Source organism: Oryzias melastigma, linkage group LG1 (assembly GCF_002922805.2).
Source record: "Oryzias melastigma strain HK-1 linkage group LG1, ASM292280v2, whole genome shotgun sequence".
Taxonomy (NCBI): domain Eukaryota; kingdom Metazoa; phylum Chordata; class Actinopteri; order Beloniformes; family Adrianichthyidae; genus Oryzias; species Oryzias melastigma.
The window spans coordinates 14,150,335-14,174,114 of record NC_050512.1 but is presented as its reverse complement, the minus strand read 5'-3'; the positions used below and the strand labels follow the sequence as shown (position 1 = coordinate 14,174,114).

Here is a 23,780-nt window from a genome sequence, read left to right as displayed (position 1 = left end):
GTTGAAGCAGAGAGGAGTTTATCAAATCTATCCATCTGTCTCTATACCAACAATTATTTCCTTTACCAATAATACTTTTTATTCTATGTACTAGCCCCATATTTAGCATTAAATGTTAACTAGTGAAGGAATATTTTACCCACTAGTAAACACCTGCATTGAACTAGTGATGGTCTGATCTCTTGAGACCGGCGCCAGAACACAGTGATTGCAGGGCGAAGCCTTTCTAAACATCCACAGACCAGAGAGGCTTCATCAACCCGCCGAGTTCACAAGAGTCCGGTGTTGTGTCGAGAACTGCTGGTTTGCCGAGAAGTGCATCCCCTTACGCGGGAGCGCGCACGCAGAACTTCATTGACTGGATCCATTGACTGTTTAAAGAAAGTTATATTTATGTCAAAACTCCACGCCTGCACGGAATGAAAAACGTAACGCCCAGGTTTCTGACAGTTTCTGCACAACTTAATGAAAGTTATTTAAGTTTTAAACAATGTTTCTTTTTCTTTGCTTCAGGACCAAAAACTAAAAATTCAGTTTTTTTCTGGTTCAGCTTCAAAAAATGATTTGCCAACCATGATTTTACATCTAAAGTGCAGTTAAAAAGTGCTTCTATTGGCCTTGTGTCACCAGGAGACACAGCTTTGTACAGCTGGGAGTCATCAGCATATAGCTGTGAAAGCGGATGCTGCTAGAAAACCAGCACACAAAAGAACACAAGACACCTTTTTAAATGGGGACACTTAACCCCTGGACTGTGTTTAGGTCAAAATTGACCCATTTTAACATTTGAAAACGTGTCAATTTTGAATGGTTAAGGGTAACATATGGAAAAAAGAAGACCAGACACACAACCAAATAACCAAAAAAAAGAATTGACACTTTTTAGTGACAATAAAATGCAAGAAAACCCCAATCTTAACATTTTAACATGTTTCCCCACCAATCTTAACCTCATAAAATGTTACCTGAGTTCCTTTGCAGCATGCTTCCATCGTACCAAAGAACCAGTACAAAGTGTTGTACCTGACGTTGATAGAGATTTATAAAATGTTCAATCTTCTTTCTCTCATTGTTTTGCCCTGACCTTGTAATTCCTGGCTAATAACTGAAGAGATTTTTAGTCAAATGGTTTTGTTTACAAGTTTAGGTTTGAAACAGAAAAGTCTGTTTGACGGCAGTCTGAATATAGACCAAACATGAGATTCAGGACTCAATCCAGACCAAAGTAAGCAGACTCGGCTTGCTTTTTGATTTTCCAGTCTTAATACATACAAATTCTCAGACTTTAGAGTATTTCGATTTTACATTTTACTCATGAAACCAAAAATGTCATGTGCTAGAAGGAAAGTTGGGCTTTTAATAGACTGATCTCTTTGGACAAGATCAGTAAATAGTGAAAAGGATATGTTTCATTTGAGTAACATATTTGAACCTGTATATCAGTTAGTAGACAATAAGTTTATTTGCCATTAAAGCTTAGGCTGTGATAGAGCAGATGCCGAACATTTGAGTGAATAAAAGAAAGAAAAGCATAACTTTTTATCGAACTTATTTGGCAAGATTAGAATTTAAAAGCCTGAAAGAACACACCCCTCCATGCAGAATTCAATGCATGGAGGAAAGTGGAGTTGGAGGAGTCAACGTTAATGTTTTTCTGTGGCTTGAGGGGGTCTGTCCCCCCCTCCCTGCTGATGGAATTATACTGTGACAACAATCAGCAACACTTGTTTCCGGGAAAAGTATAAAGAAACTGGTGTGGTGAAGATTCGGGTGAAAAAAGGGGATCTCAAGGGGCGCCTGAACAAATCAATTGAATATTTCCCTAAAATTAAATTTTATTTTTGAAAACATGTTTATATATGGTTCAGTTTGTCTGTAGATGTTTTTATGGAGCTACAGGAGATGCGGAAATGTGGTTTCAGTCAGTTTCCAAAGATAACAAAGATTGTTATTTTGAACAAGTTTATCCCTCCAAGGGTCCTTCTGCCATCTTTTATGTGTAAAACTTAATCTCAATCTGATATTTTGTTATACATTCCCAAACAAATGCAGAACATTGCTGACACTTTCACAATGAAGCGCCCTGATCGTTTTTTTCTTTTTTTTCTAAGCTCAACAGCTCCATCCTGTGTTTAGCAGGACTTATGCACGTCAAGTTTTTGAAAGTACCTCATCACATTTCTTAGTGAACTTTCCTTGTCTCTAAGAAAAAATGTATCAAGGCATGACTTTTTTGTATTTTAACATTATGTTTAACTTGCATATAATAGAAAACACTGTCTCAGAACTTTCTTGCAAAAGGAGTTTCAGAAAAACAACTACAGAAGTGTCTTGTATGACATTAACCCTGAATCTGTGTGGGTGTGATGTGTACCTTTGGGGGGCGGGTGTGTGAGTGTGTAGCTTCGACCACATTAATTTCCAATCATCTACAGCCTCCACACAAACCTCCTCTGTTCCTCCACAGCAGCTCCGAAGGCTCGATTCATCAGCTCACACAAAGAAGCGTTTAGCTCCACTCAGACACTTTATGCGTCTGCAAAGTAACAACTTCCTTAGCCGGGCAGCAGACGTTTATGTCTGGTGAGAAATGGAATAGAGCCACGCACTTTTTCAGACAATAAGAGAGGCAAAACACAAAAGAAGATCATGACTTTATTATCTTAGTTTGTTTGAAAATACATGTCATTTGAATTCATATGAGACATCAAATATGGCTTTTAAAAGAAAAAAATGCAATGTTTTCTGTGATTTATTATGCAGGAGTTATGTCCTCACACAGAACAGGAGAAGTCAGATAGAAGAGTGGATAGTTGATCAGTCCGGCCTAAAACAACAACAACAGTAAAGAACTCAATTATCTGTACATTTTTAAAAATATTGTTTTTATCTCCACTGTGCACCTTAGCTTTATCATAACCACCCACCTGGATGCTTCTGCAGAACAGTCTTAGCTGTGGAACAAGTTGAAGAAGTAGGCGCAGACTCCTTGGAGGCTCTTCCAGCAGTACTCAGAGGCAAGGTGGGATCCTGCGGAGTCTGGCTGCTCTGTGGCCAAAGTGGTGGTCATGACAGTTTTAGGGGTGGTTCTTTTGTTCTGAGGGGCCTTGCCTGGTTTGGGTTTAACCGGCCTCATGGGTTTTGGAGTATCGATGGGTTTTGTCTGAGCTGGCAGGTCCTGAACTGGCTTTGCCTGCTTGGAGAGGCTAGTCTTGGGCCAGGAAGTCAAGAAGGTCATCTGAGCCTCATCTGGGTACTTCCTGCACATATGCTGGCGGTAGATTTTGGGTCCCTGGCAGGCGTTCTTCATCTTCCTCAGCTCCCACATCATCTGGGTGAAGTAATGGCGAGGGTTGGCGTTGTAGGCACGGCACAGGCTGGGTTTGCCTTGGAAGTCACAGTAGTACGAGCGTCCTGTCGCCTGGGTTGGGTTTCTGCACGACACGCGCAGGCGAGTGTAGTTCCCTGCTCCAGATGCAACCATGGTGCACGAGTCTTTAGCCTTGGTGCTGAATCGGATGGGCTCGTCCCAGAGGCTGCGTGGCTGCTGCTTGCCATTGTTGTGAGTTTGCGCAAACGACACACAAGCAGTTGTTCCCAAGAGTAGCAGCAAAACTCTCATCTTTGCCCCCATTGCAAAGTTGGATGTGGTCAAAGAAGGAAAAGCAGTGTCCGTGTGCGCACAAGGGTTAGGATATAAAAGGGCAAAAAGCACACGAGGGGTACTTTATAAAGCAGAAACACACAAAGACGGTATTATTCAGGTAAACTCTGCATCAGACTCCTCCTTCAGTTCCTCACATACGTTCTCACACACACACGTGTGTGCAAGACGCTCCAAACCAAGAAAATGGTGTATAGTCTGGCTGGAAGGGGTGGGGGATGACCATAAACTGAAGGAGGAAGATGGGGGTTATTTGCAGAAGCCACAGAGCTAGGCTGCCAAGAATCTTTTAAAAAGAAGACATTTTTGAAGAAATTATAGATGACTCCAGAAAGAGGTGAGGGAAAACTTGTTTTTGGAATTAGAAATGGTTCTTTATATTTTTTATGAAATGTTGAGTATAGAGCCATCAAAACCACAAAAGCATGTTTTATACTTTACAAAACTTCCTAAAAAGATACACGATTTCTAAACAGTAAAAAAAAAAACTACAGCAATAAACTGCATTGTGATGCAGAAAATATTTTTTCTTTCTTGTGGTTGTCAGACTTTTACAATATTCAGTATTTATATTCTTTTTTACATGAGAATTCAGAAGACCTTGAGGGCTTTTGAGACTTCAGACATGAGGCTCACAGTCCACCATTCCCAAGATTTCATGGAAAACGGATGTTTACATTAACTGGTCTGGTAATTATTCTTAAAAAAAAACCACCAATTACCATCCTCTGAGCTTACATGTGGTTACAATTTAACTGTTCTGACTTGCTTTTATTATTCAAGGAAGCAAGGAGCGAGTTTTTAAGATTTTTAGTCAATCTAGGCCATCATAGTTCAATAAATCATTGTGGGTTTTTATATCTTTTTTAAAGATTCTTTTAAAGAAAAGAAAAACCTTTTTTTATTGAGTGGCGCTTCATCAGTAAGAGAAGCAAATTGACATCATAAAAGACAACCATCATGACTGAAACTTTGTCGCTGAGAAATGAACATCAGGCCTGTCTAAACTTCCAGGTGAGTTTAAAAACAAAACAAAAAAAAGACTTTTAGGCTGTGTCCCAATTCCCAACCTAACCCCAAACTACTAGAAAACTGTAAAGTGCAGCAGGACTTTCTAGTGCCTGAATTTTAAATGCAAATCAGACACCATGTTCACTCCTTTTTTTTCTAAATGGCAGATATGACGTCACAGATTTTGTGAACTGAAAATCTAATCAATTACGAATATTTCACACCTGTTTGTGACTCCACTGTGTTCTAATGCTGAAAATGTGGATGGTTTATTGAAAAAATACAAACAAAAAACATAAAAAAAGTTTTTTTTTCTTTTTGCAAAAATTGTTTGACCGCAATACATTATGGTCTATATCCGCTAAAGTAGCGAGCATCCATGAACGCTAGTTTATCGCAAAGACTTCTGGGAAATTTCTAGCGCACTCCATTTTGGAATTGTTGATTTGGACAGCACTACAAAATAGTAAACGAACTATATATAGTGCACCATATGGTTAGTAGGGAAGGAATTCGGACATAGCCCTAATAAATATTTTAGCATAAGTTGTCAAGTTTAAACAGAAAAACATAATGTTTTTTAAAGCTGTTTGTTTAGAAATAGTGTTTCTGTACAGAAGTATTGTAGTTTTATATCACAGAGATAAATAAAGGAGAATTTTCATAAATAAAATGTTGTATACGTTGCAGTTGTTTCTAGTCAGAGAACTGTCCTTTAGTTTTATAATTGATACTTCTCCATAAATAAAAGAATAAGAAACGAGTCAGACGGAAGTTTTTATTACAGATCTGCACCCTCTCCACAAGCTCCAAGGCTCTTGGTGTCCATCAAACGTCTGTCCTCAAATCTACAACACTCTTGCTAACAGTCAGTTTGTTAGCCATCTCAAAAACTGCAGAGAAAAACGTTTGTGCTGACTGAAATGCGACACTTTGAAGAAACAAAGACCAGGACAAACTCTTGGGCTCCTACTAAAGATTACAGAGCAAAACCGAGCTGCCAGTTAACTCGTTAGTGTTTAAAGGAACGGTTCAACATTTTGGACGACACCTTTCTTTAAAAAAAAAACTACATTGAATTCATTTTACACCACGTATTTGGTTCGTACAACATACTTTTTTAAAAATATAATCATCTGACCGGAAAGGGAGTCTTTTTTCCCCCCAAAATGTTAAACCATCCTCTAAACATCTACCTGATAAGTGCTTTTGATAAATCAAAAATAATGAGAACTATGTTACAAATATTCACCAAAAAAACTATTTCTAAAAAAAAAAACACTAGTGACATGTTATAAAACAATGATTAGTAAAAATATATAAAACTTTCAAAAGTTTTGAAAGTGTAAAAAATGTTTGATGTGGAATGATGTACATAGAAATCCATCCGCTATGTGCATTTCTGAATATGCAGAAGCAATCTTTGTTAATTGGTTGTGTGCAGCATGAAACGTTACAGGAAGGGGTGTGATTGAGAGAAAACATCAAAGCTTGGCAGCTGGTAAAAATCAGAGGTCTTGCAGGAAGTGTTGGAGGGGAGAGATGCCCTCACCACTGATCCTGAATCTTACTGTTCTTGATGAACAAAACCTCCAACAAAAGTCCAGATTCTGGAAAAGATAGAAATGGTTTATTTTGTGTGATTGTCAACAACCATTGTTCTATAAGGAAGTGAAGCTGTGATGACAGGTTACCTGAGAGATCCCATCAGTTCCAGTTCTCCTGACCACTGTTAGAAAAAACAAAGAAAAAATTAATTAAACCAAAAAATCCTTTAAAATTGGGATTGCACATGATAGATATTGGATTCTTTAAAAACAGACGGACTCAAGAAGCCTAACCCTCTTTAAATTTCACTAATCTTTTATTAAATAAAGTTATGAATGCTGTTGTTTGCTATCTTTAAAACATAAATAATTGTCAAAATCAGAAATTTACTAAAACTCTGATAAATTTTCAGGTTCAGAAAAGCATATTTTTTCAGACACATGTTAAACTTTTGTCTTCTCAGGAGCTGCACATCTTCTACAGATAATCCTTCTCTATCTACTTTAAACCTATATAGCCATTAGTATCATATTTATTGCACACATCTCTGAGACCCCAAGCTTGTTAGAATTACCAGAACTTCCCTTAATAACCCACTGTATGTAACAGTCCATGTTTTTTTGCCTTGTAGTTCTTTATCATTCCAGTAGGGGCAGTAGAATAGCCTTTCCTATCAATTCAAAATGGCTGCTTCCATGAAATCTGATAAACACTTTTGGTGGGAAACGTTTTGCTCATTTTTTAAACTTTATGATTAGTATAACTCCCCTATTGTTATTTCATTTTTTTCATGAATACTTGCAATATTGAAAAAATGCCAAATTTGTAGAAAAATAATTATATATATTAATAAAGGATAATGCTCGACAAAGTGTGCATTTTTAGAAATTAACGCACAATGTGTAAGCCTGAACTGTCCGACCCAAAGAGCATTATCCCACTTATACCATGGTCACTTACAAAATAAATACATATTTAATCCTTTTTTAGAACTGGATTATTGTTATTTCTTCGGTTTAGATCATGTTTTCACAAAAAGCGGATTATTTGATGTGAAGTCCCGCTGAGCCAGCTGAGCTGACACCGAACCTCTTAACTGCAGCAGCAAACGAAAACATATATATGCTAATCATCATAATTGGTTAAACAAAACATCAGTTCAGAGAGAACTTCTTTTTTGGGAGTGGTATATCACTTTATAATCCAATCAGAATCATGTATCCATCAGAACCATGGTATAAAATACAGTTACACCATGGTAAAAATGTGTTGATCAAATCTAAGACAGTGGATAAATAATGTACTTTTTGCCTTAACACTCATATAAATGTTTTTGCATCTTGAACTAACATTGTTGTGTATAAAAACTTACCTAATAACCCAACGCATCATAACTAATACTATCTATATCTTCTTAAAAAAAACTAATGTTGCAATTTCTTTTGGTAGATTTCATCAAAGGATTTTAAAAAACATTTAAAATTTTTCAAAATTTCTATCAATTCTCTGTTATGTTGGACTCCACAGTGTTATGGTCTTGCTGTCCTTTAGATTCTTTAGAACTGCTAATTCTCAATGATTGCAGCAGTTCTACCTCGATCAGTACATCAATAAAAATGCAACTTTCACTAACCGGTTCTCCAACAAATCCAAGGAGCCTCACAGATGAATTGAAATGTTCAAAGACCAACACAGACAGATTAGCTGACTCTAAAACCTTTGAATCCGTTTGTTTAGTCTTGGTAATGATAGAATATTTAAGGACTGAAGATGAAAAGGAAAAAAAAGCAGGTGAGATGAAGAAAAATGAGATGTTAGTATCAGCAGGGTGATCTGAAGATGGTTTGACTCTTGATGGTTCTTGGAATAGTTACTGAGATGTCAGATGAGGGTTAGTGGACGGTTGTCACTTCTCATCCATACCTCTGTAAGGCAGACGGATCCTGTGAGTTACCATTCGCTTGGAGGTGCAGAGGCCCGAGAGAACCAAGTCAGAGTGTCATAAGGAGAACTAAACGTACACACACAGGGGCAAGTCTTTGGAATTTGTGGAAAAATATGAAACTTTAACCTTCGGTCTGTTTGAAGGCAAAAAATTCCCGCTGGGAACGGACAACTCAGAATGCAAGTGAATGGGTTTAGATGGACACGGCTCGTACCTGACCCCAGCGGCGTTCCCGTGGCCACGGTTACCTGTATTATCCAAACTGTAACACAAGATTGAGGGAGGACATGAAAAGGCTGATGGGAGAGCTCCTCCACAAAAAAAAGAAAAAAGAAAGTGGAGCGATCCATAAAGAGTTTATGAAAGAATCGAAAGTTGAAAATGAACTGGAGAATCCAGGCAAGAGAAAAAGGAAAATGAAGGAATCCAAATCATCCCATCCCAGGAGGGCCTTCATTCATTTAAGGCAACAAGGTGCATGAATAGCAGACAGACCTCACAGAGCAACAAGCCATGGGTAAGAGTAACTGAAGAGGAAATGACAAGAGGATAACGCATGTGGATAATTGACGATCAAGAAAAGGAATGATAACAGAGAGAGGTAAAAAGGATCATTAATTCCACTACAGTCAAGGAAAGACAAGTTAGCTTTAATAGACAAAACCTTTTTAGAGCTCTGTGTATTCATACTCACTCTTCAAACACGTCTTCAGTGTCCATTCTTCTGTAGTACTTGGCCAGTTTAATGGAGAAGATGATGCTGGGGATGAGAAGGATGCAGCAGCCTCCCAGACCAAACCAGAAGGTGTTCTGTAAAAGCAAGAGATGATGCCACAAAATGAAAACATTTCTGAATCAACAGATTACTATGTTAGCATAACTCTTTCAGACAAATTTTAAACTTTTAAACAATTAGTAACATCCAATCAAGCATTACTACAGAAGACATATCCACTCAGAATTAGAAAACAAAAATGGTTTTGCTGCTTTGAGGTCCAAACCAAAAAAGGGGCCCATTACTGCTGTTCAAGTCATAAGGGCGCGCTCCTTGTGTGGAGCCTGACTGTTAGAAATGAGGAAAATAGACAATCAGAGGGTAGTTTTTGTGGCTACCCTACATGCATCCTACGGGCACTTACATCTCATGCTCACCCCCTGCGTGCAGTATGTGCCACATTCAGGTACCAGCTCAGTGGCCTTGTGGTATATGCTATATGCACAATAACTAATGGGATTTTAACTTAACAGTAAGGAGCCAGTGCATGCACCTTACCAGTGACTAGAGTGCAGTGTAAGGACACCATACAACAGCATCACCCGTGAACATAATTCCCTTAAGCTCACAAATACTTCACAACACACTTATCAGACCTGTAACAATCATATGTTCTGTGTTCATGACGTCCTTTGAGGTGGCTGTATGAGCCTCAATGGAACTACAAAACGCACTTGTGCTCCCTCTAAGATGGAGTTGCTTCTGTCTACAACCCTCTACGACCCAAAAATCACACACCCCTATCCGACTGCACGTGACTAAGGCCTTACCCCGGGCTCACAGAGCAAGCATTACAGCCACAGCTGATGGTTCATATCGGCTAAGACGGGTGCAGCCACACGCTCTGCTGCTGACCTCACGAAACTCCGAACTCACGTAGGTTCATGCGATAACCCGCTGTTTATATAGGAAGAACAGTAATCCCGCCATATTTGCTGTGGTTCAGCTGCGGAATCCAGCTAAAATTTGAAACAGATTCACACTGCCGCAGAGGCCAGATCGCAGAGGTCGAACGTGATCGTCTGTTGTGGGATTTCCTCTCACACTTTTAAAGTTACTTAAAGACTGCGGCGCTCGCATCAGAGCCGTAACGCTAGCGTGTGAGCCCGGAGTTGGTCAGTTTGGAGATGGTCCTAGGGTTCTTTCCAGACAGTGCTACAACTTAATTTTGAGGAACACCAACTTGAAATTGTCCTATTATAGATAATTAAAGTTTTCCAGACTGGTTTTTGACACCTCCTGGCTACTGTAGCAGGGTCCACACTCACAGGGGCTTGTATTAGAATTTGTTAAGATTTATTAACAACAGCCATAAAAAGAGACTTGGCATTTTCTATGTGTGTAAACCACAATCTCAGCTTTATAACAGATTTTGTGCTAAGTTTAAATACTCATAAAGAACTCATACTAATCTGGCTCAGCTCACAATGAAGCCTTACAGGTGTGTCTAGAATGAATCCACTACCAGAAATGTCAGACATCAGTGGGGTTCCAAGTGGAAACAATGAGTAGTTTATGTTCAGATGACACACGTCCAGCCTTAAAACACCCCACGAATGCATGTAAGAAACTTCAGAACATCCTGTTCCTGAATGCATAGGTAACTGACTCAAGTCCCAAAACTCCTGGGCCCCCACCGACTGTCAAAGAGCCATTTATATTTGCAGTAACCAGCAGCCACTCATAAAGGATCTGTGTACTGTGCACACAGCTGCAAAGGGAATAAGTTCACCTCAATAGCCCCCATGCTGGTCAGTGAAGCACAGAAAATAAATAAGCACACTGGAGTCTTACCACTGAGTCCACGATGAAGCTGCAGCCAACTATCTCCATACTGTCCACCATGTTGCTGATGGGCTTGCACTGAGCCACCTCTGATGTTAGCTAGGAAAAACACAAATGCACATTTTTGTATCCCCGAAAATATAAAAATAATTTTAGAAACATTTAAGAGACGGACTGAAAATCTATGGTTTCTATCAGGAAAACCTCAAAATCAGCTGAAATTGACCAAAACCAAAACAGCTTGTTAAGTCTGCCCATTAAGGCAGACATTGCTAAATTCACTGCTGCCTTTACACTGCTCCTTTGTGCAGTTGAGTATTTCTAACTCAATTGGGCAAAAAAATGATCTATAGCCATGAGGAAAGTGAAAAACTTTTGCATATACTCACAGAGCTTTTAACCCATCCTGTGTACTGTTTGAAATATCCCTCTAAGCCTTGCATGAAGTTTTTCGTTTCCTAGAAAAAAAAAAAACGTTATTGGGAATGATAAAATTAGGGCTTTGCAGACAACTGTTTTTCACATTTTATCTAATAAACTATGTACTGTATTTTCTTTCTTTTTGCACATGCTACATTTCGCATAAACCACGTTAAAACAAGAAAAAATAATATATATATACATATATTGGCAGAAATAACAACTTTGCATTTAAATAGAAATGTGGATCCATTTTTTAAAATATTTCCTTGTAATAAGTAATTTGAATAAATAGTTTGAGTTTAGAATAACTCTAAAATCACAGAAACACAAAATTGATGTTGAATGTCATTCATCGTGTAGTCCTTTACCTGCTTAACCACAAAGGAAGCGTTATGAACGATGAGATACTCTGCTGCATCAATGGCGCTCAGGATGTTTGTCACTTTCACCTGGACAAAAAATAATTTAATTTTAGTTTTCTTGAGCGAGTTGAATGAAGACTTGCAAAAATATGAAGTCTTTTATTGATTCGTTTAGCTCACTGGTAGGTCATCTGAGGTCTTCTGCAGCAGCTTGATACTCTGGCTCAGGGTGCTCTGCAGGAGGCACAAAAAGCACATGATGTTAGCAAATATTAAAAAAACTGTACAAGGTTCACTTTGTACACCACTCCACAAACAGCTTATCTAACTTAACAAGCATGGATTCAATCACGATGTGGAAAACACAACAGCAACACGACTATAAAACACCGTCACAATGCTACTGATTGCCTCTTACCCGCGCTCTGACATATTTCTGTCATCATTTTATAAAAAGGAAGAACAAAAAAATAAATATGTTGGATAAAGATCAATTAGAGACAAACTGTACACCCAAATAGATACTGGTACATTTTTATAAACAGTAATTTGTCATGTAAATAATAAGTATTACTATCTGTTTTTGGACATGACAGGATCTATTTTGTATTCACTCCTGAGAATGTTTTAACTGTTGTGGGATGAAGAATTACCATGGCTTGCTCCAAAGCCACCACCTGTTCTCTGTGAATGGTTCTGATGCTGCTGGCGTGACCTTTCAGGGCATTCTCCAGAGCGCCACGTGGCTACAAACACAAAAATCGACAAATGATGTGAAAATGAGAGACAAAACAGAAAACAAAATACAACAGGTGACTCGTTTGCTTGGAAATGCAATTTAATAAGCTGGTTGCAGATTGCATGTGTTAAAATAAACATGTTTATGGACCTTTTTAAACATGAAGAAAAACATTTAAAATGTGAAAAAAAATAAGTTAAAAAGAAACGGTGTCAAAGTACTCTCTACTAGTACCTAACACTTGAAATGTACAATTGTTTCAATTGTTTTTTACAGTTGTGCTAAGAAAAAAAGACTAATCCTTTAAATGAGATGGTTAATGATCAGTTGGTCAAAAATGTGTATATGTGTAATTTTCTTTAATATTTTTTTTAATTAGATTCTTCTAATTTAAATCTCCAACAGTTTACTCACTAGGACTTACATCAGTAAATTTCTCTTTTTAAATATTGCTAAAGTGGTGCTTTTCTCCAAAATCAATGATTTTGTGTTTCTTTGGATGGATTCACGATGAAAGACTCACCAACTGGTCAGCCTGATCCTCCAGATCAGCGCAGAAAGACAACAGATCCACAAGAGTAACTCCTTTATTTACCTACAGACAAACAACACCATATTTATTAGGCGGTCACAGCAAAAAAGGGCTTTTACACTAAAATAAAAATTCTAATGATAAACAATCCTCAAAGTTGTGTTCACAAACATCCATCCATCCATCCATCTTCCTGGCCGCTTCCTCCCTTTCGGGGTCGCGGGGGTGCTGGAGCCTAACCCGGCTACTGATGGGCGAAGGAGGGCCTCAATCACACCCATTCACTCTCACATTCACACCTAGGGACAATTTAGAGTCACCAATGAACCTATGAAGCATGTTTTTGGACGGTGGGAGGAAGCCGGAGTCCCCGGTGAAAACCCACGCATGCACGGGGAGAACATGCAAACTCCACACAGAAAGGTCCCAGCCGGGAGTCGAACCGGGGCCTTCTCGCTGTGAGGCAAGAGCGCTAACCACTGCGCCACCGTGCAGCCCGTGTTCACAAACAGTCACTTCTTTAAATATTAGCAATTAAAAACAGACTTTAACACATTATCTTAGTAAAAGACCATTCCAATGCATTTAAAGTGTAATATCTTTTAGGCTCCCCTTACCTCAGAAAGGAAAGCTGCATAGTCGATCTGTCCTATTCCAGAGTTGGCAAAGTTCATCAGGTTGTCTCTGCCTGCCTGCTCCAGCAGGGTGATGTCTTTCAGGTCCACTTTCACACTTTCAAACAGTTTGGCCAGATCCTTGTTGTACTGTTATGAAACGCATGGTAAAAATGTAATTAAATGTTATTTAAATTTGACATAGAGTCAAGAGAGCTGAATTGATTCTTACCACAGTTCTATTGAGGAAGGAGTTGATGTTGAACATGGTTTCCAGCTGCAGAGCGTGGTACAGGCCGTTGTTGTCATAGCACTCCCTGTTAGACAAAATCTCTTATTTTACCTCCATGTGTACCGGAACAAGGAAATGCTCATATGAATATAGATAATTATAAAATGTTTGCATTTTGATGTAAACTGTACCTCTTTTTCCATAAGTCAAATTTGAACAAAAAAAGTTTACCTTTACAGAATATTTGATTTAATTTATAAGATTACAAATGTACACATGATTAGATTTACCTGTAGACACTACCCAAAGTCAAGTCAATATTTGGATTTTGGAAGAGCATCCCAGGAAGAAAGTTCTTCTTTTCAGGATGGACCAGGAATGGTGTGTCTATGATCTGCAGACATACAGGTAAACAATCCTATTGTAATGCTAACATGTTTAGAACATTTTTTTTAATGAAGGAATCTTAGAGAAAGGATGAGAGTTTAAAAAAAGAACTTCCATACCTTGAAAAGCTGCCTGTTAGCCAGAGGTTCACATATGAGCTTCTCCATGTTTCCACTAACAGCAAACAGGGTTGTAACAACAGCCATCAGTGCCCAGGAAAAGATGAAGGAGAAGCCCACTCCACTGAAACAGATGATTTTTGCTTTTAAAACGTGTTATTTTTACTGTCTTCTACATTTACATCTCAGCTTACTCCAAAATAAACACTAGGGTTATGAAAAATATTGACATCTGAAAATAGTGCAACCTAAAATATGACCAAACTATGCATGAGCAGCAAAACTTGATCATTTGATCGCAGAAAAGAAGCGTGGAACTGTTAGTATTTTTACTAATCTAAATGCTAAAAGTAACTACGACAGATTTAGAAAAATATTTGAGTACCACTCCCACTGACTTTAGTTGTGCTAAATTTATGTTTAATTGATTTTCTTCAGCCCCTGTTCTTCCTCTATTCTTAGCTACTGTTTACTGCAGGTTTCCATAAAAAAATATTTCCTGTTTATATTATTAATCCCAATTAATATAAGATGATGGTCGTACTGATTTACTGTCAGGTTATTCTATTATCTATTTGTTTCTTATTTCAATTAGTTTTATCAAGTTAGGTACCCCTCTTGTTATTTTTACACCTTAGCTTACCAACAGTCCTTTATAGACTCAGAAAGTACAATTCTTACCAAATTTGATCTTAAAAGTCCAAAATGATTTAAAAGTTTAAAAAAAAAACTAACAAAAGAAGCAAAGACCTGGAACAACTTTTAAATGAATTTCAATGGTCTTTTAAAATGAACTGACAAAAATCTCTCCATCCAATGAAATGGGGTGATGTTAGGGTATCTTACGCCATCAGCAGATTCCCTCCAGTGTTTGACATGCAGCCGCGGGTTGTTGGGGTGGCCTGCTTGTCGTAGCCGCAGGAGCCACAGAGCAGGCCGAGGATGTTGAAGGCCAGGATCAAAACAATAGTGCAGAGCACTGCTACACAAGCAATCCACCTGCAGCACAGACACTCTGATGAACAAACACTAGAAACACTGGATTAAAACTACTTAGAAAGATTTATGGCTACAACCATCACACATGTCAGAATAAATAGTAACCTCGCCATATTTGTGACTATTTTACTAATTATTGACACAAACCTGTAAAAATCCATTTGGTCAATCTGTGGGTAAAATGCCTCAATGCTCCGGTGTCTTTCATTGAGGAAGTTAGTGAAATTGGAAAGTGAGGCTTCCACTGGGAACATCTTGGAGAAGGCAGTGATCTCTGCACCAATCTTATCCAGCATGCCTTTCACTCCTATAAGACACAAAAAGCAAACAAAAAAGCACAAAAGACGATGATTACAGTCTTGTTTCAGGGTTTTTTTGTATCTGATTAGTTCCACAGGGAGTCCCATAAACAAAACAAGTATGAGGTGAGATAAACGTCATACTTACGAGGTAAAGCTGAGTTTCATTAAACACGCGTAGACATGTGGGAAACAAAAAGGTAGATGAAATATGCTACAATTAACACACAATCTGATCTTATTACAGCATAGATCTGAATAATTGACAGAAATAATCTTTTGTACCAGTAACGATGTTTCTGGTTTGTTCTTTGACCAGCTTTGGAGTGTCATTGAAAGATGCATAACCCTACATGAGAAAACATGCAGATAAAAGAAAGGGAAACTGGTGGTGAGTGTATTGAAAATTAGTGGAAACTGGTGGTGAATACATTAAAAATGAGTGGAGTGAAGACCAAAATGAGCTGCAAATAGATACTAACCCTTTGAACGATGTTGCTGAGGTCTATTCTCAAAACAGTATTGACATTGGCTAAAGCGTGACCAACATTAGGAAGCTGACGGAAAAGACACAATGACAAAAAAGGGGTTAACATAAAGTTAAATCTCTTTAATTTGCTCTGCTTGACTGTTTCTCATTACCTTGGAGTAGTCGGCATTGATTCCAAGCTGAGGCAGAGTGGAACGGATGGTGTTACAGGTGGGTGACACGGCTCCGTTGGTGCATGCGGGGTCAGACAGAGTGTTGGACAGAGAAGCGCGCTCCTCAGATAGACTCGCCTGAAGTTTTCCTATTCCTTCCTGAAGAATTTCCAATGAGGAGCTGACGTTCTCCAAGGCTTCTTTAGTCTCCCGCATGGCTAAAACGAATACATCAATTACAGTATATTTTAGGACAAATGTGTTTAATCAAACCAGTAACATTTTCTACTCACAAGAAAAGGGAAGAATAAAAACACTGACACAGCTTTACAATCCACAACAGGGGAAAGAATTGAAAACATCACAGAGGTTTAGGGCGAATATTTGGTTCCACAAACACAAAGTCAAGAGACCAGCACCCACAGATCCAGATCAGTTTAGTTTACCTTTGATGGAATTCTCAATTTTTGCTTTACGTGAAAGAAATGTGAGAAAATCACAGAAAATATAATGTAAAACATTTGTGAGGATGAAAAAAAAGAATAAAAAGCTGTAAGGAAAGGATTTTCATGAGTAAAAACAATTTGGAAATAACACGTATTAACAACCTTAGCAAGTTTTGCTTTTATGCAGCAGGATCAAATATGGTAAAAAGTAACCTGTTATTAAAAAACAATATTATTTGATATTTTTAAAAAAGTGTCTTAAAAAAGCTCTCATCATTTAACGGTTTGCTTTTAAGTACCACACAGAATTTACAGAATTTGAAACAACTAAAATCAGGATTACCTCCCGCCATGCGCAGAGCACTGTCCAGAGCAGGAACCACTTCTTTTTCCAGATGAACGTGGATCCTACTCCCAAGTAAAGGTCCAATGTCTGTGGGGCAGTACAGACACAGTTTCATGACAACTTGTAGGACCATGAAGTGGTCCAACAGGAGGTGAGAGAAAGCTGCTTGGCTTACTGTCAAGGTCTGACATGACTTTGTTCTTTGCCGTGGTGTACTGGCCTGTCAGGTATTCGATTTGCTGCAGCATTAAACAGTAAAATCAGAGTCTGTCCTCCTTTTCATGATCTACGTGTGTTTGTGGGACAACCTACCGCAGGAGTGTTGTTGGCAAAGGTCTTCAAATCTCTCATGTTGGTGTTGATGAGTCGCCGAGTGTTTCTGATTTGAGAGCTGATGTTGTGATTGGCAGCATATGCGACAAACACCCCCAGACTAAAAAACACACAGTAAGCAGTCAGGGTCAGGGGTTAAGAGGGATTAAGAGAGCACAGAGTGCCAGCAGGGGGCCTCAGTGACACATGGAAAAGACTTCTGCTGTGGTTAGGTTCAAATGTTTGAGAACTCACAAGGGTTTAGTCGACAGGATGAGGTTACTTACAGTTACTTTAGAGGACAAATCAGTACAGTTATAGGAAGAATAGGCCAGTGTTTCTGTAAGACCAACTTCCCAGCATGCTTCACATGCTTTTTTTATTTCTGCTAAATTACATTTAAATTTGAAACACTGATATAAATGACCAAAATATTTGGGGAATCATTTTGATTATAGTGGCAACATATCTGGAATTCAAGAGTAAAATTTAAAACTTTTCTGACAGGAAAAGAGAGAAAAGTAACTAAACCCACTGTAGGGTCGTCCATGCATGGATTTTTTCTGTATGACCATTCATCTTTGTAATATGAAAGAACTCATTCAGGCAGAAGGGCCTTTCCCAGCCAGATTTCAGTGATATCAGTAACACCTAACTGTCCTGCAGACTTTGGATCCAGTCTCTGAGCAACTATGCCCTTCACATTTTCAGGTCCACTAGATGCACACACTGTATCTGATTTGTTTATTTCAGGGGACCTTTTAGGTACAATTCAACAAGGAAAAATATTGTTTTCAAATTTATTTTGGTGTTTATGTGTTGTTATAATGTAGAAAATTTTCATACAGAAATCCTTAAAATCTTAGATAAATATATCAGTGAACTGGGTAAGCTTTGGTAAATGTTCCACATTTTCACTTAACTTTATGGTAAGTTTGTTATTTCTTAGCATTGGCTCAAATTCATGCTAACATAAAACTCCATTTTACCTAAGTCCACTAATTCTTGCTATAGTGTGTGCATGAAGACTTAAACACTTTAAAAACGTATTTTACTAGGGAATAAAATGCCACACTTTTTCAAACCTCAATTTTTGGGTCACAGTTTTGTTTTGGTTATATCTATGATTTGTATCTAAAAACCACAACCAAATAGAGAAAGTTGGAAAAAAATCCTTTGTTTTAGTTTTCTAATAAGCAGGCAACAATCAGTTAGCTTTCACTAGGCCTTGTGTAATGTAATAAAACAATGAATAATAAGTTCTACTTAAATTTAGCACAACACTTTCAACTGGTGTGCAGCAGGAAAGTACGATTCACTTCCCCACAATCCGGTTCAATGCTGTGACATATTGAACCGAGAATTGTTCGTAATTTTTACATATTTGTAAGGGTGGAAGGAGATGATGCGGTGGAAAACCTAACAGGGAGCAGTCAAAATGCAAAGAAATAGTCTACATCTTTATTTGCATCTAAAAACGTATTTACGGAAAAAGGTTTTAGTTTTAATCCCAGTATGACATAACAGATTCCTAAAATCCTCCAAATTCTAATTCCTGAAAAGTAGACATTAACTATACAATGAAAACTAAAAATAATCCTAGTAAAGAAGAGGATGACAGCTCACATGATGAAGATGGTGGTGGCGATGAGTGAGGCGGTGAAGAAACCTCGGTGGCAGTCTGCATTTTTCCTCTGCCTCTGATGCATCTCGCCTCCACAGTTATCGCAGCATCGACACATGCAGAAACACGTGGCTATGACGGGAGTCAGGACCACAAACACGATGCCAATGATCGTACATATTAGGAATCCAGCTTCATAGTGGATCCACTGCAGGGGAAACCAACAGTCATGCAGTCAGAAGTTTATTCTGTGCTCCTGGGGGGATCTTGATGTGTTTGTGGGTTGTTGTTGTCATGGTCAAAATTTCAGTTTTTTTAGCAGTTTACCTGTAGCAATAGCACAACGTTTTCTGGCTGGAAGACCAAACAAACAGACATAAAAAAACAGGTGAGTCCAATAACAACAAATGAAGGAGAGTTATTTCTTTATACAGTATTATAAATAAAAATAGACTATTATTTGAGCAATTTGAACGATATATATATATATTAGGGCTGGGAAAGTTGACGCGTTAATATTTATACACACTCAGGTATCCTGCCATGCAGCTGTGAGGTCAGGGTAATGACACTGTATAAAATAAACATAAACCTTTTTTTTATTTTCTGTGATTGAGATTTTATTACATTAAAGGGATAGTTTTTTGGCGTTTATTTGTAGTTTTTGGACAAAAGCTATGTTTAATTTGAATAAATAGGGCAAAAGACAAACATTGATTCGACGGTAAAAGAGTCGCTGTGTAAATGATCATTATTTTATTTTTGTATGGAAAGCGACATTAATTTTCCTACAATATTGAGCATCTGCATTGTCTATGAATCGTGGAAACTCCACGGTTCACTGGGAAAGTCCTGCCTGCCAATGCTGCGGGAGACAAGCAGTTCATGCCTCCACATGGGAACAAATTCCAGCTGGATCAAACTTATACCAAAAAAAATACTTTATTATTTTTCACAAACACAATAAGGAAGGTTTAATGAAGAAAAAGAAAAAGCTGCAAAAAAGGGAAAAAAAATAGAATTCCAGAAAAAATGGACGTGCTCTTAGAAGAGAAACTTGTATTTTTTGTGCAGCCTGGTAGCTGAAGCAGACTGAAGTACAGCAACATAAGAAAGGTCGCATCACTGAGGTCTGTGATGTTTCTTTAGCAACAGAATCTGTTCATAAATGTGGTCCAAGGAAATCTGTGAATTTCACCTGAATTTTTTTTGTGTTTTTTCATTCAAAAAACATGTTGATTAGTTTGTTGACTATTTTTATTTTTTTGTTGTTTTTATAAAATTACACGTAAAACTTTCATTCTATGTTGTAAAAAACAGTTTGCTAAACATTTTTGGGGTTTCCACAGCAAAATTAACGTTTTTTACCAGATGGAATTTTCTTTTTTTCATGATTTTATATCTAGTGTGTGAATACAACATGGAAAAGGAGAGGTTGTGTTAATTAAAATGATATCAAATAAGTAGGCAGGTAGTCTTTCAAATTGAGAATATGGAGGTACATCAAAAAGTAGACAAAACTGAGTTTTTAGGTTTCAAAAGGCTAAAAATAAACATTCTAAATATACAATTTTGCGTGTGATTTCATATTGGGATGTAAAAGCGTTTGGAAAAAATAGTAACTAAAAAAAAATAATAATCATGATCATTTTCTCAAGGTTTGCAATTAATTTGTTATTTTTTTAATTGATTCCCAGCCCTAACATCAGTAAACTGTTGAGAAAATGAGTGTAACCATGTTTGATGGGAAACTGGGTGTTTGAAGAAACATACCTTTCTCCACTCTTCCAGTTTAATTCCTCCCATGTTTTGCTGAATGACTCTGACAATAAGATCTGCATAAAAAACATATTAAAAAAATGTACACCGGCATGATAACACATGTACAAGTATTTAAGCTGCATATGCTTCATCATGAGTGTGGCAGTGTTTCACAAGCAGGTGCTGAGATGGTATTTCCTCCAAAATCTAAACAGCTGTGCACTTTGACGGACTTGTTGAAACTGTGTGTTCTGCCACTGAGGATTTCAGTTCGCTCCAGCTGTCTCCCTGTTTACTGTATATAGGTCAGCCAACACTAAGCCTACCTGCACAATGACTCATCCAGACTGTTACTCATCAGGAAACTCAGATTACTTCACAGATATAAAAACCATTAGCATTTGCACACAGCGTTTAATGGCTGATTGAATTTGTGGGTCAAAAAAGGTAAACTAACATAATTCATTGACAAAAAAATTAAAAATAGAAGAAATTGTTACTATTCTATATTTTTGGACTGCAACATTTTCTGAAAATCATCTTTTTGTAACAAACTTAATCATATTAACAAAATATATATTTTATAAAAACAATATACAATGTTGTAATTGTAATCTAACATAAAACCTTTGTCTATAAAAGCCACATTTAGACGTCAAAACAAATTGGGCATCTTAATGGCAAAACAGAGAGATAATTTAGAGAATTATTCAAATAAACAAAGAAACCTAATAGAATTGCAGTATCTAAAGAGTAACTTATAATCAAATTGTTCTGGATGACATAAGTACAATTTATTTGAAGTAAAAACAGAAAAACTCTGAACAAAAACACAAAAGTAATTTAAAAAAATCTGCTTCTTAAAAAAAATCAAACTTAAATTACTGCTGTTCTATGGTAAAATCAAAATATTTTAGTTCTGTGAAAAGCTTTGTAGAAGAGAAGAGCATCATGGGCAAAAAACATCCAGCTTTAGTTTTTTTTTTTGTAAAAAATGTACTCCAATTGAAGGCGAACTGTCCTCACTAAACCAATACAAAACCCTAAATGTGTTTAAAAGGGAATGACGAAACGAGAACTGAAATGCTTATATTGTTATAATTAAGCTTCATTTTCTTCATGTCAACTGTGTTTCTATATTTATTAGCTAAAAATGTATTTTGTAACTTTATGATTTGAAATGTAATACCTGGGATTTCATCCACTTAGGAAGCAGTTGCAGTTCAGATCATTTTCCTTGATGAATGATAGCAGTTTTAAATTTGTTTAAAGTAGATTTGGATTCATAAATATATGCTCTAAATACAGAGAATTTGATTTTTTTATTCACATAACTCAATAGTTTTTGTATCCGTGTTGGCCTGGTGGGCCAAAAAGCAAGATAGCAGCTCTCACTGGACATTTCCACACAGAATGACAAAAAAACAGAGAATTTTAGAAAGTTTTTGCTGAATGAGTCCTTCAATAAGTTAAACGAGGAGAATAAAAAAGAATACAGATTTTGGGTTGTTGCCATATATTTCCAGCACCTGCAGAACTACTTTATGGTCAGACTGGAAAAGTTTGTTGGACCATGTTGGCTAAATTTGGCCTGGATCAGGTCTTGAACCTTGCATGTGGTCTGTATTCAGACTGCCGTCTACTGGACATTTCTGTTTTGAACCAAAGCTTGTAAACAACACCACGTGACCAAATATCTCTTCACTCATTGGTCAGGAATTACAAGGTTGGGGCAAATCAACAAAAGAAAGAAAAATGGAGGCTTTGTAATCCTTGTAGGGATGGTTAACTTATTCAAACTTTATATTTCGCTGACCATTTTTTTATGTTTGTATCAAAATCAGGTACAACACTTTTTATTAAAACAGTGTGAAAAGCAATGTGGATCGCGTTAGAAAGAATGAACCTGCATTCATCCAACCACATTTCAGTGAGTTGCTGTCTCATTGCTGCTCCACATTTGTTCACATCTCTCGTTTACATCCAGTAATACCCAGCTACTGTGGCTGTTTTGGTTCAGTTGTTCTACTCAGAGTATGGAGCCTATTCGGACGGAGGAAACTCAAAGCTCAGTCTAATTGGAAACTAACCGAGACAACCTCAAAAGATGGGTTCTGAGGGCAATTCCTGGTTCTGGACCAGGGTCTGCTTGGGTGTATTCAGACTGAAAATAAACTCTGGTTCACTTTAAGCGAACCCAATGTGTCCAGTCTGAGTACATCTCTTCCAAAAGAGACTATTACATCTACTAGCCAGAAAATCTCACACTGTTGAGAAATAAAACATATGAAGATTCAGACTCTAAAGAAGATAATTACCATTGTAAAAGTTGAAGGCTATAGATATTTGCTAGTTAAGTACAGCTACTTCCATTGTGGCCAGATTTTCATACATCTGGTTAGAAACCTGAACTGGGACCTTTCTGTGTGGAGTTGTGTGTGCTCCCCATGCATCTCTAGGTTTTCTCCAGACACTCAGGCTTCCTCCCACAGTCCAAAAATATACTTCAGGGTAATTGGTGTCTCTAAATCTGTGACTGTGAAGCGCTTTGGGCCCTTGAAGGAGGGTAGAAAGCGCTATACAAGTATACGCCATTTACGCCATTTACCATAAATTGCCCGAAGGTGTAAATGTGAGTCTCTGCCCCTGCATCAGCCTGGTGACCCTTTCAGAATCTACCTTACCTTTGCTTAACAGCAGCTAGGTTTGCTTCCTGCAGCCCATTGATCCCTAAATGGATTCAGCAGGGTTTTGAGGATGTCTAGTCCTCAATTCAAGTCTTTGTCAGTGTCCTCAACAATTAGTGCATCCAAAAACACAACAACTTGGTGGTACGAAAAGCAAGGTGATATCAAACTCCATGTAAGGTGGCAGGAATGGGAAACAGTGACTTTAGCCCTACAGGGGGAAGCTCCACCTATAGATCAATATCACATGAAACTATAAATAGCAGCTTTCCCCTTGATTCCAGGTTTCTTGAGGAGCCGGTTTCAGTTGTTTCATGTTGCAGACATGGTACACCCCATCACTTTTGACCAGAAATGGGTCAATGTTGTATATACTTTTTCTTATGACCATATTGTTACAGCAGAATGCCACGCATGTAATTCTTTTAGTCACATCTGAGATTAGGGCTGCACGGTGGCGCAGTGGTTAGCGCTCTTGCCTCACAGCAAGAAGGCCCCGGTTCGAATCCCGGCTGGGACCTTTCTGTG

The 23,780-nt window shown here is 37.8% G+C and overlaps 2 protein-coding genes across 11 annotated transcripts in view; both read right to left on the bottom strand.

The window, feature by feature from the left end:
* Window positions 1-2,639: 2,639 nt before the first annotated feature.
* fgfbp2b (fibroblast growth factor binding protein 2b) lies at window positions 2,640-4,842 on the bottom strand. Its single transcript, XM_024259353.2, has 2 exons — window positions 2,928-4,842; window positions 2,640-2,827 (listed from the first exon to the last, which is right to left on the bottom strand). Exon 1 carries the CDS (start codon window positions 3,632-3,634, stop codon window positions 2,951-2,953), a length of 684 nt encoding a protein of 227 aa, XP_024115121.1. The 5' UTR covers window positions 3,635-4,842; the 3' UTR covers window positions 2,640-2,827; window positions 2,928-2,950.
* A 597-nt stretch (window positions 4,843-5,439) lies between these two features.
* The window catches only part of prom1b (prominin 1 b), a 30,594-nt gene continuing 12,253 nt past the window's right edge, over window positions 5,440-23,780 (bottom strand). Inside the window, exons 2-30 of one of the 10 annotated variants that reach the window (XR_004947963.1) lie at window positions 20,578-20,639; window positions 19,132-19,158; window positions 18,807-19,012; window positions 17,181-17,301; window positions 17,044-17,107; window positions 16,866-16,955; window positions 16,523-16,546; window positions 16,077-16,294; window positions 15,917-15,991; window positions 15,720-15,783; window positions 15,583-15,591; window positions 15,283-15,442; window positions 14,983-15,135; window positions 14,137-14,260; window positions 13,921-14,024; window positions 13,631-13,715; window positions 13,402-13,548; window positions 12,776-12,847; window positions 12,167-12,259; window positions 11,932-11,949; window positions 11,694-11,747; window positions 11,520-11,600; window positions 11,118-11,186; window positions 10,738-10,827; window positions 8,863-8,978; window positions 8,383-8,430; window positions 8,147-8,234; window positions 6,370-6,404; window positions 5,440-6,285 (exon numbers count right to left, since the gene is read on the bottom strand). Coding sequence is in view for 3 of the 10 variants with exons in the window: in XM_036212102.1 (XP_036067995.1) it covers window positions 8,174-8,234; window positions 8,383-8,430; window positions 8,863-8,978; window positions 10,738-10,827; window positions 11,118-11,186; window positions 11,520-11,600; window positions 11,694-11,747; window positions 11,932-11,949; window positions 12,167-12,259; window positions 12,776-12,847; window positions 13,402-13,548; window positions 13,631-13,715; window positions 13,921-14,024; window positions 14,137-14,260; window positions 14,983-15,135; window positions 15,283-15,442; window positions 15,583-15,591; window positions 15,720-15,783; window positions 15,917-15,991; window positions 16,077-16,294; window positions 16,523-16,546; window positions 16,866-16,955; window positions 17,044-17,107; window positions 17,181-17,301; window positions 18,807-19,012; window positions 19,132-19,158; window positions 20,578-20,639 (2,435 nt within the window). In the remaining 7 variants the exon portion in view is untranslated. Of the gene's footprint in view, window positions 6,286-6,361; window positions 6,405-8,146; window positions 8,696-8,862; window positions 8,979-10,737; window positions 10,828-11,117; window positions 11,187-11,519; window positions 11,601-11,693; window positions 11,748-11,931; window positions 11,950-12,166; window positions 12,260-12,775; window positions 12,848-13,401; window positions 13,549-13,630; window positions 13,716-13,920; window positions 14,025-14,136; window positions 14,261-14,982; window positions 15,136-15,282; window positions 15,443-15,582; window positions 15,592-15,719; window positions 15,784-15,916; window positions 15,992-16,076; window positions 16,295-16,522; window positions 16,547-16,865; window positions 16,956-17,043; window positions 17,108-17,180; window positions 17,302-18,806; window positions 19,013-19,131; window positions 19,159-20,577; window positions 20,640-23,780 lie in introns of those variants that run through there. The other 9 variants (XR_004947959.1, XR_004947965.1, XM_036212102.1 and 6 more) reach the window with 9 other exon arrangements.

Coding starts and splice junctions, on each gene's coding strand:
- fgfbp2b (XM_024259353.2), bottom strand. CDS start 3,634: ATGGGGGCAAAGATGAGAGTTTTGCTGCTACTCTTGGGAACAACTGCT.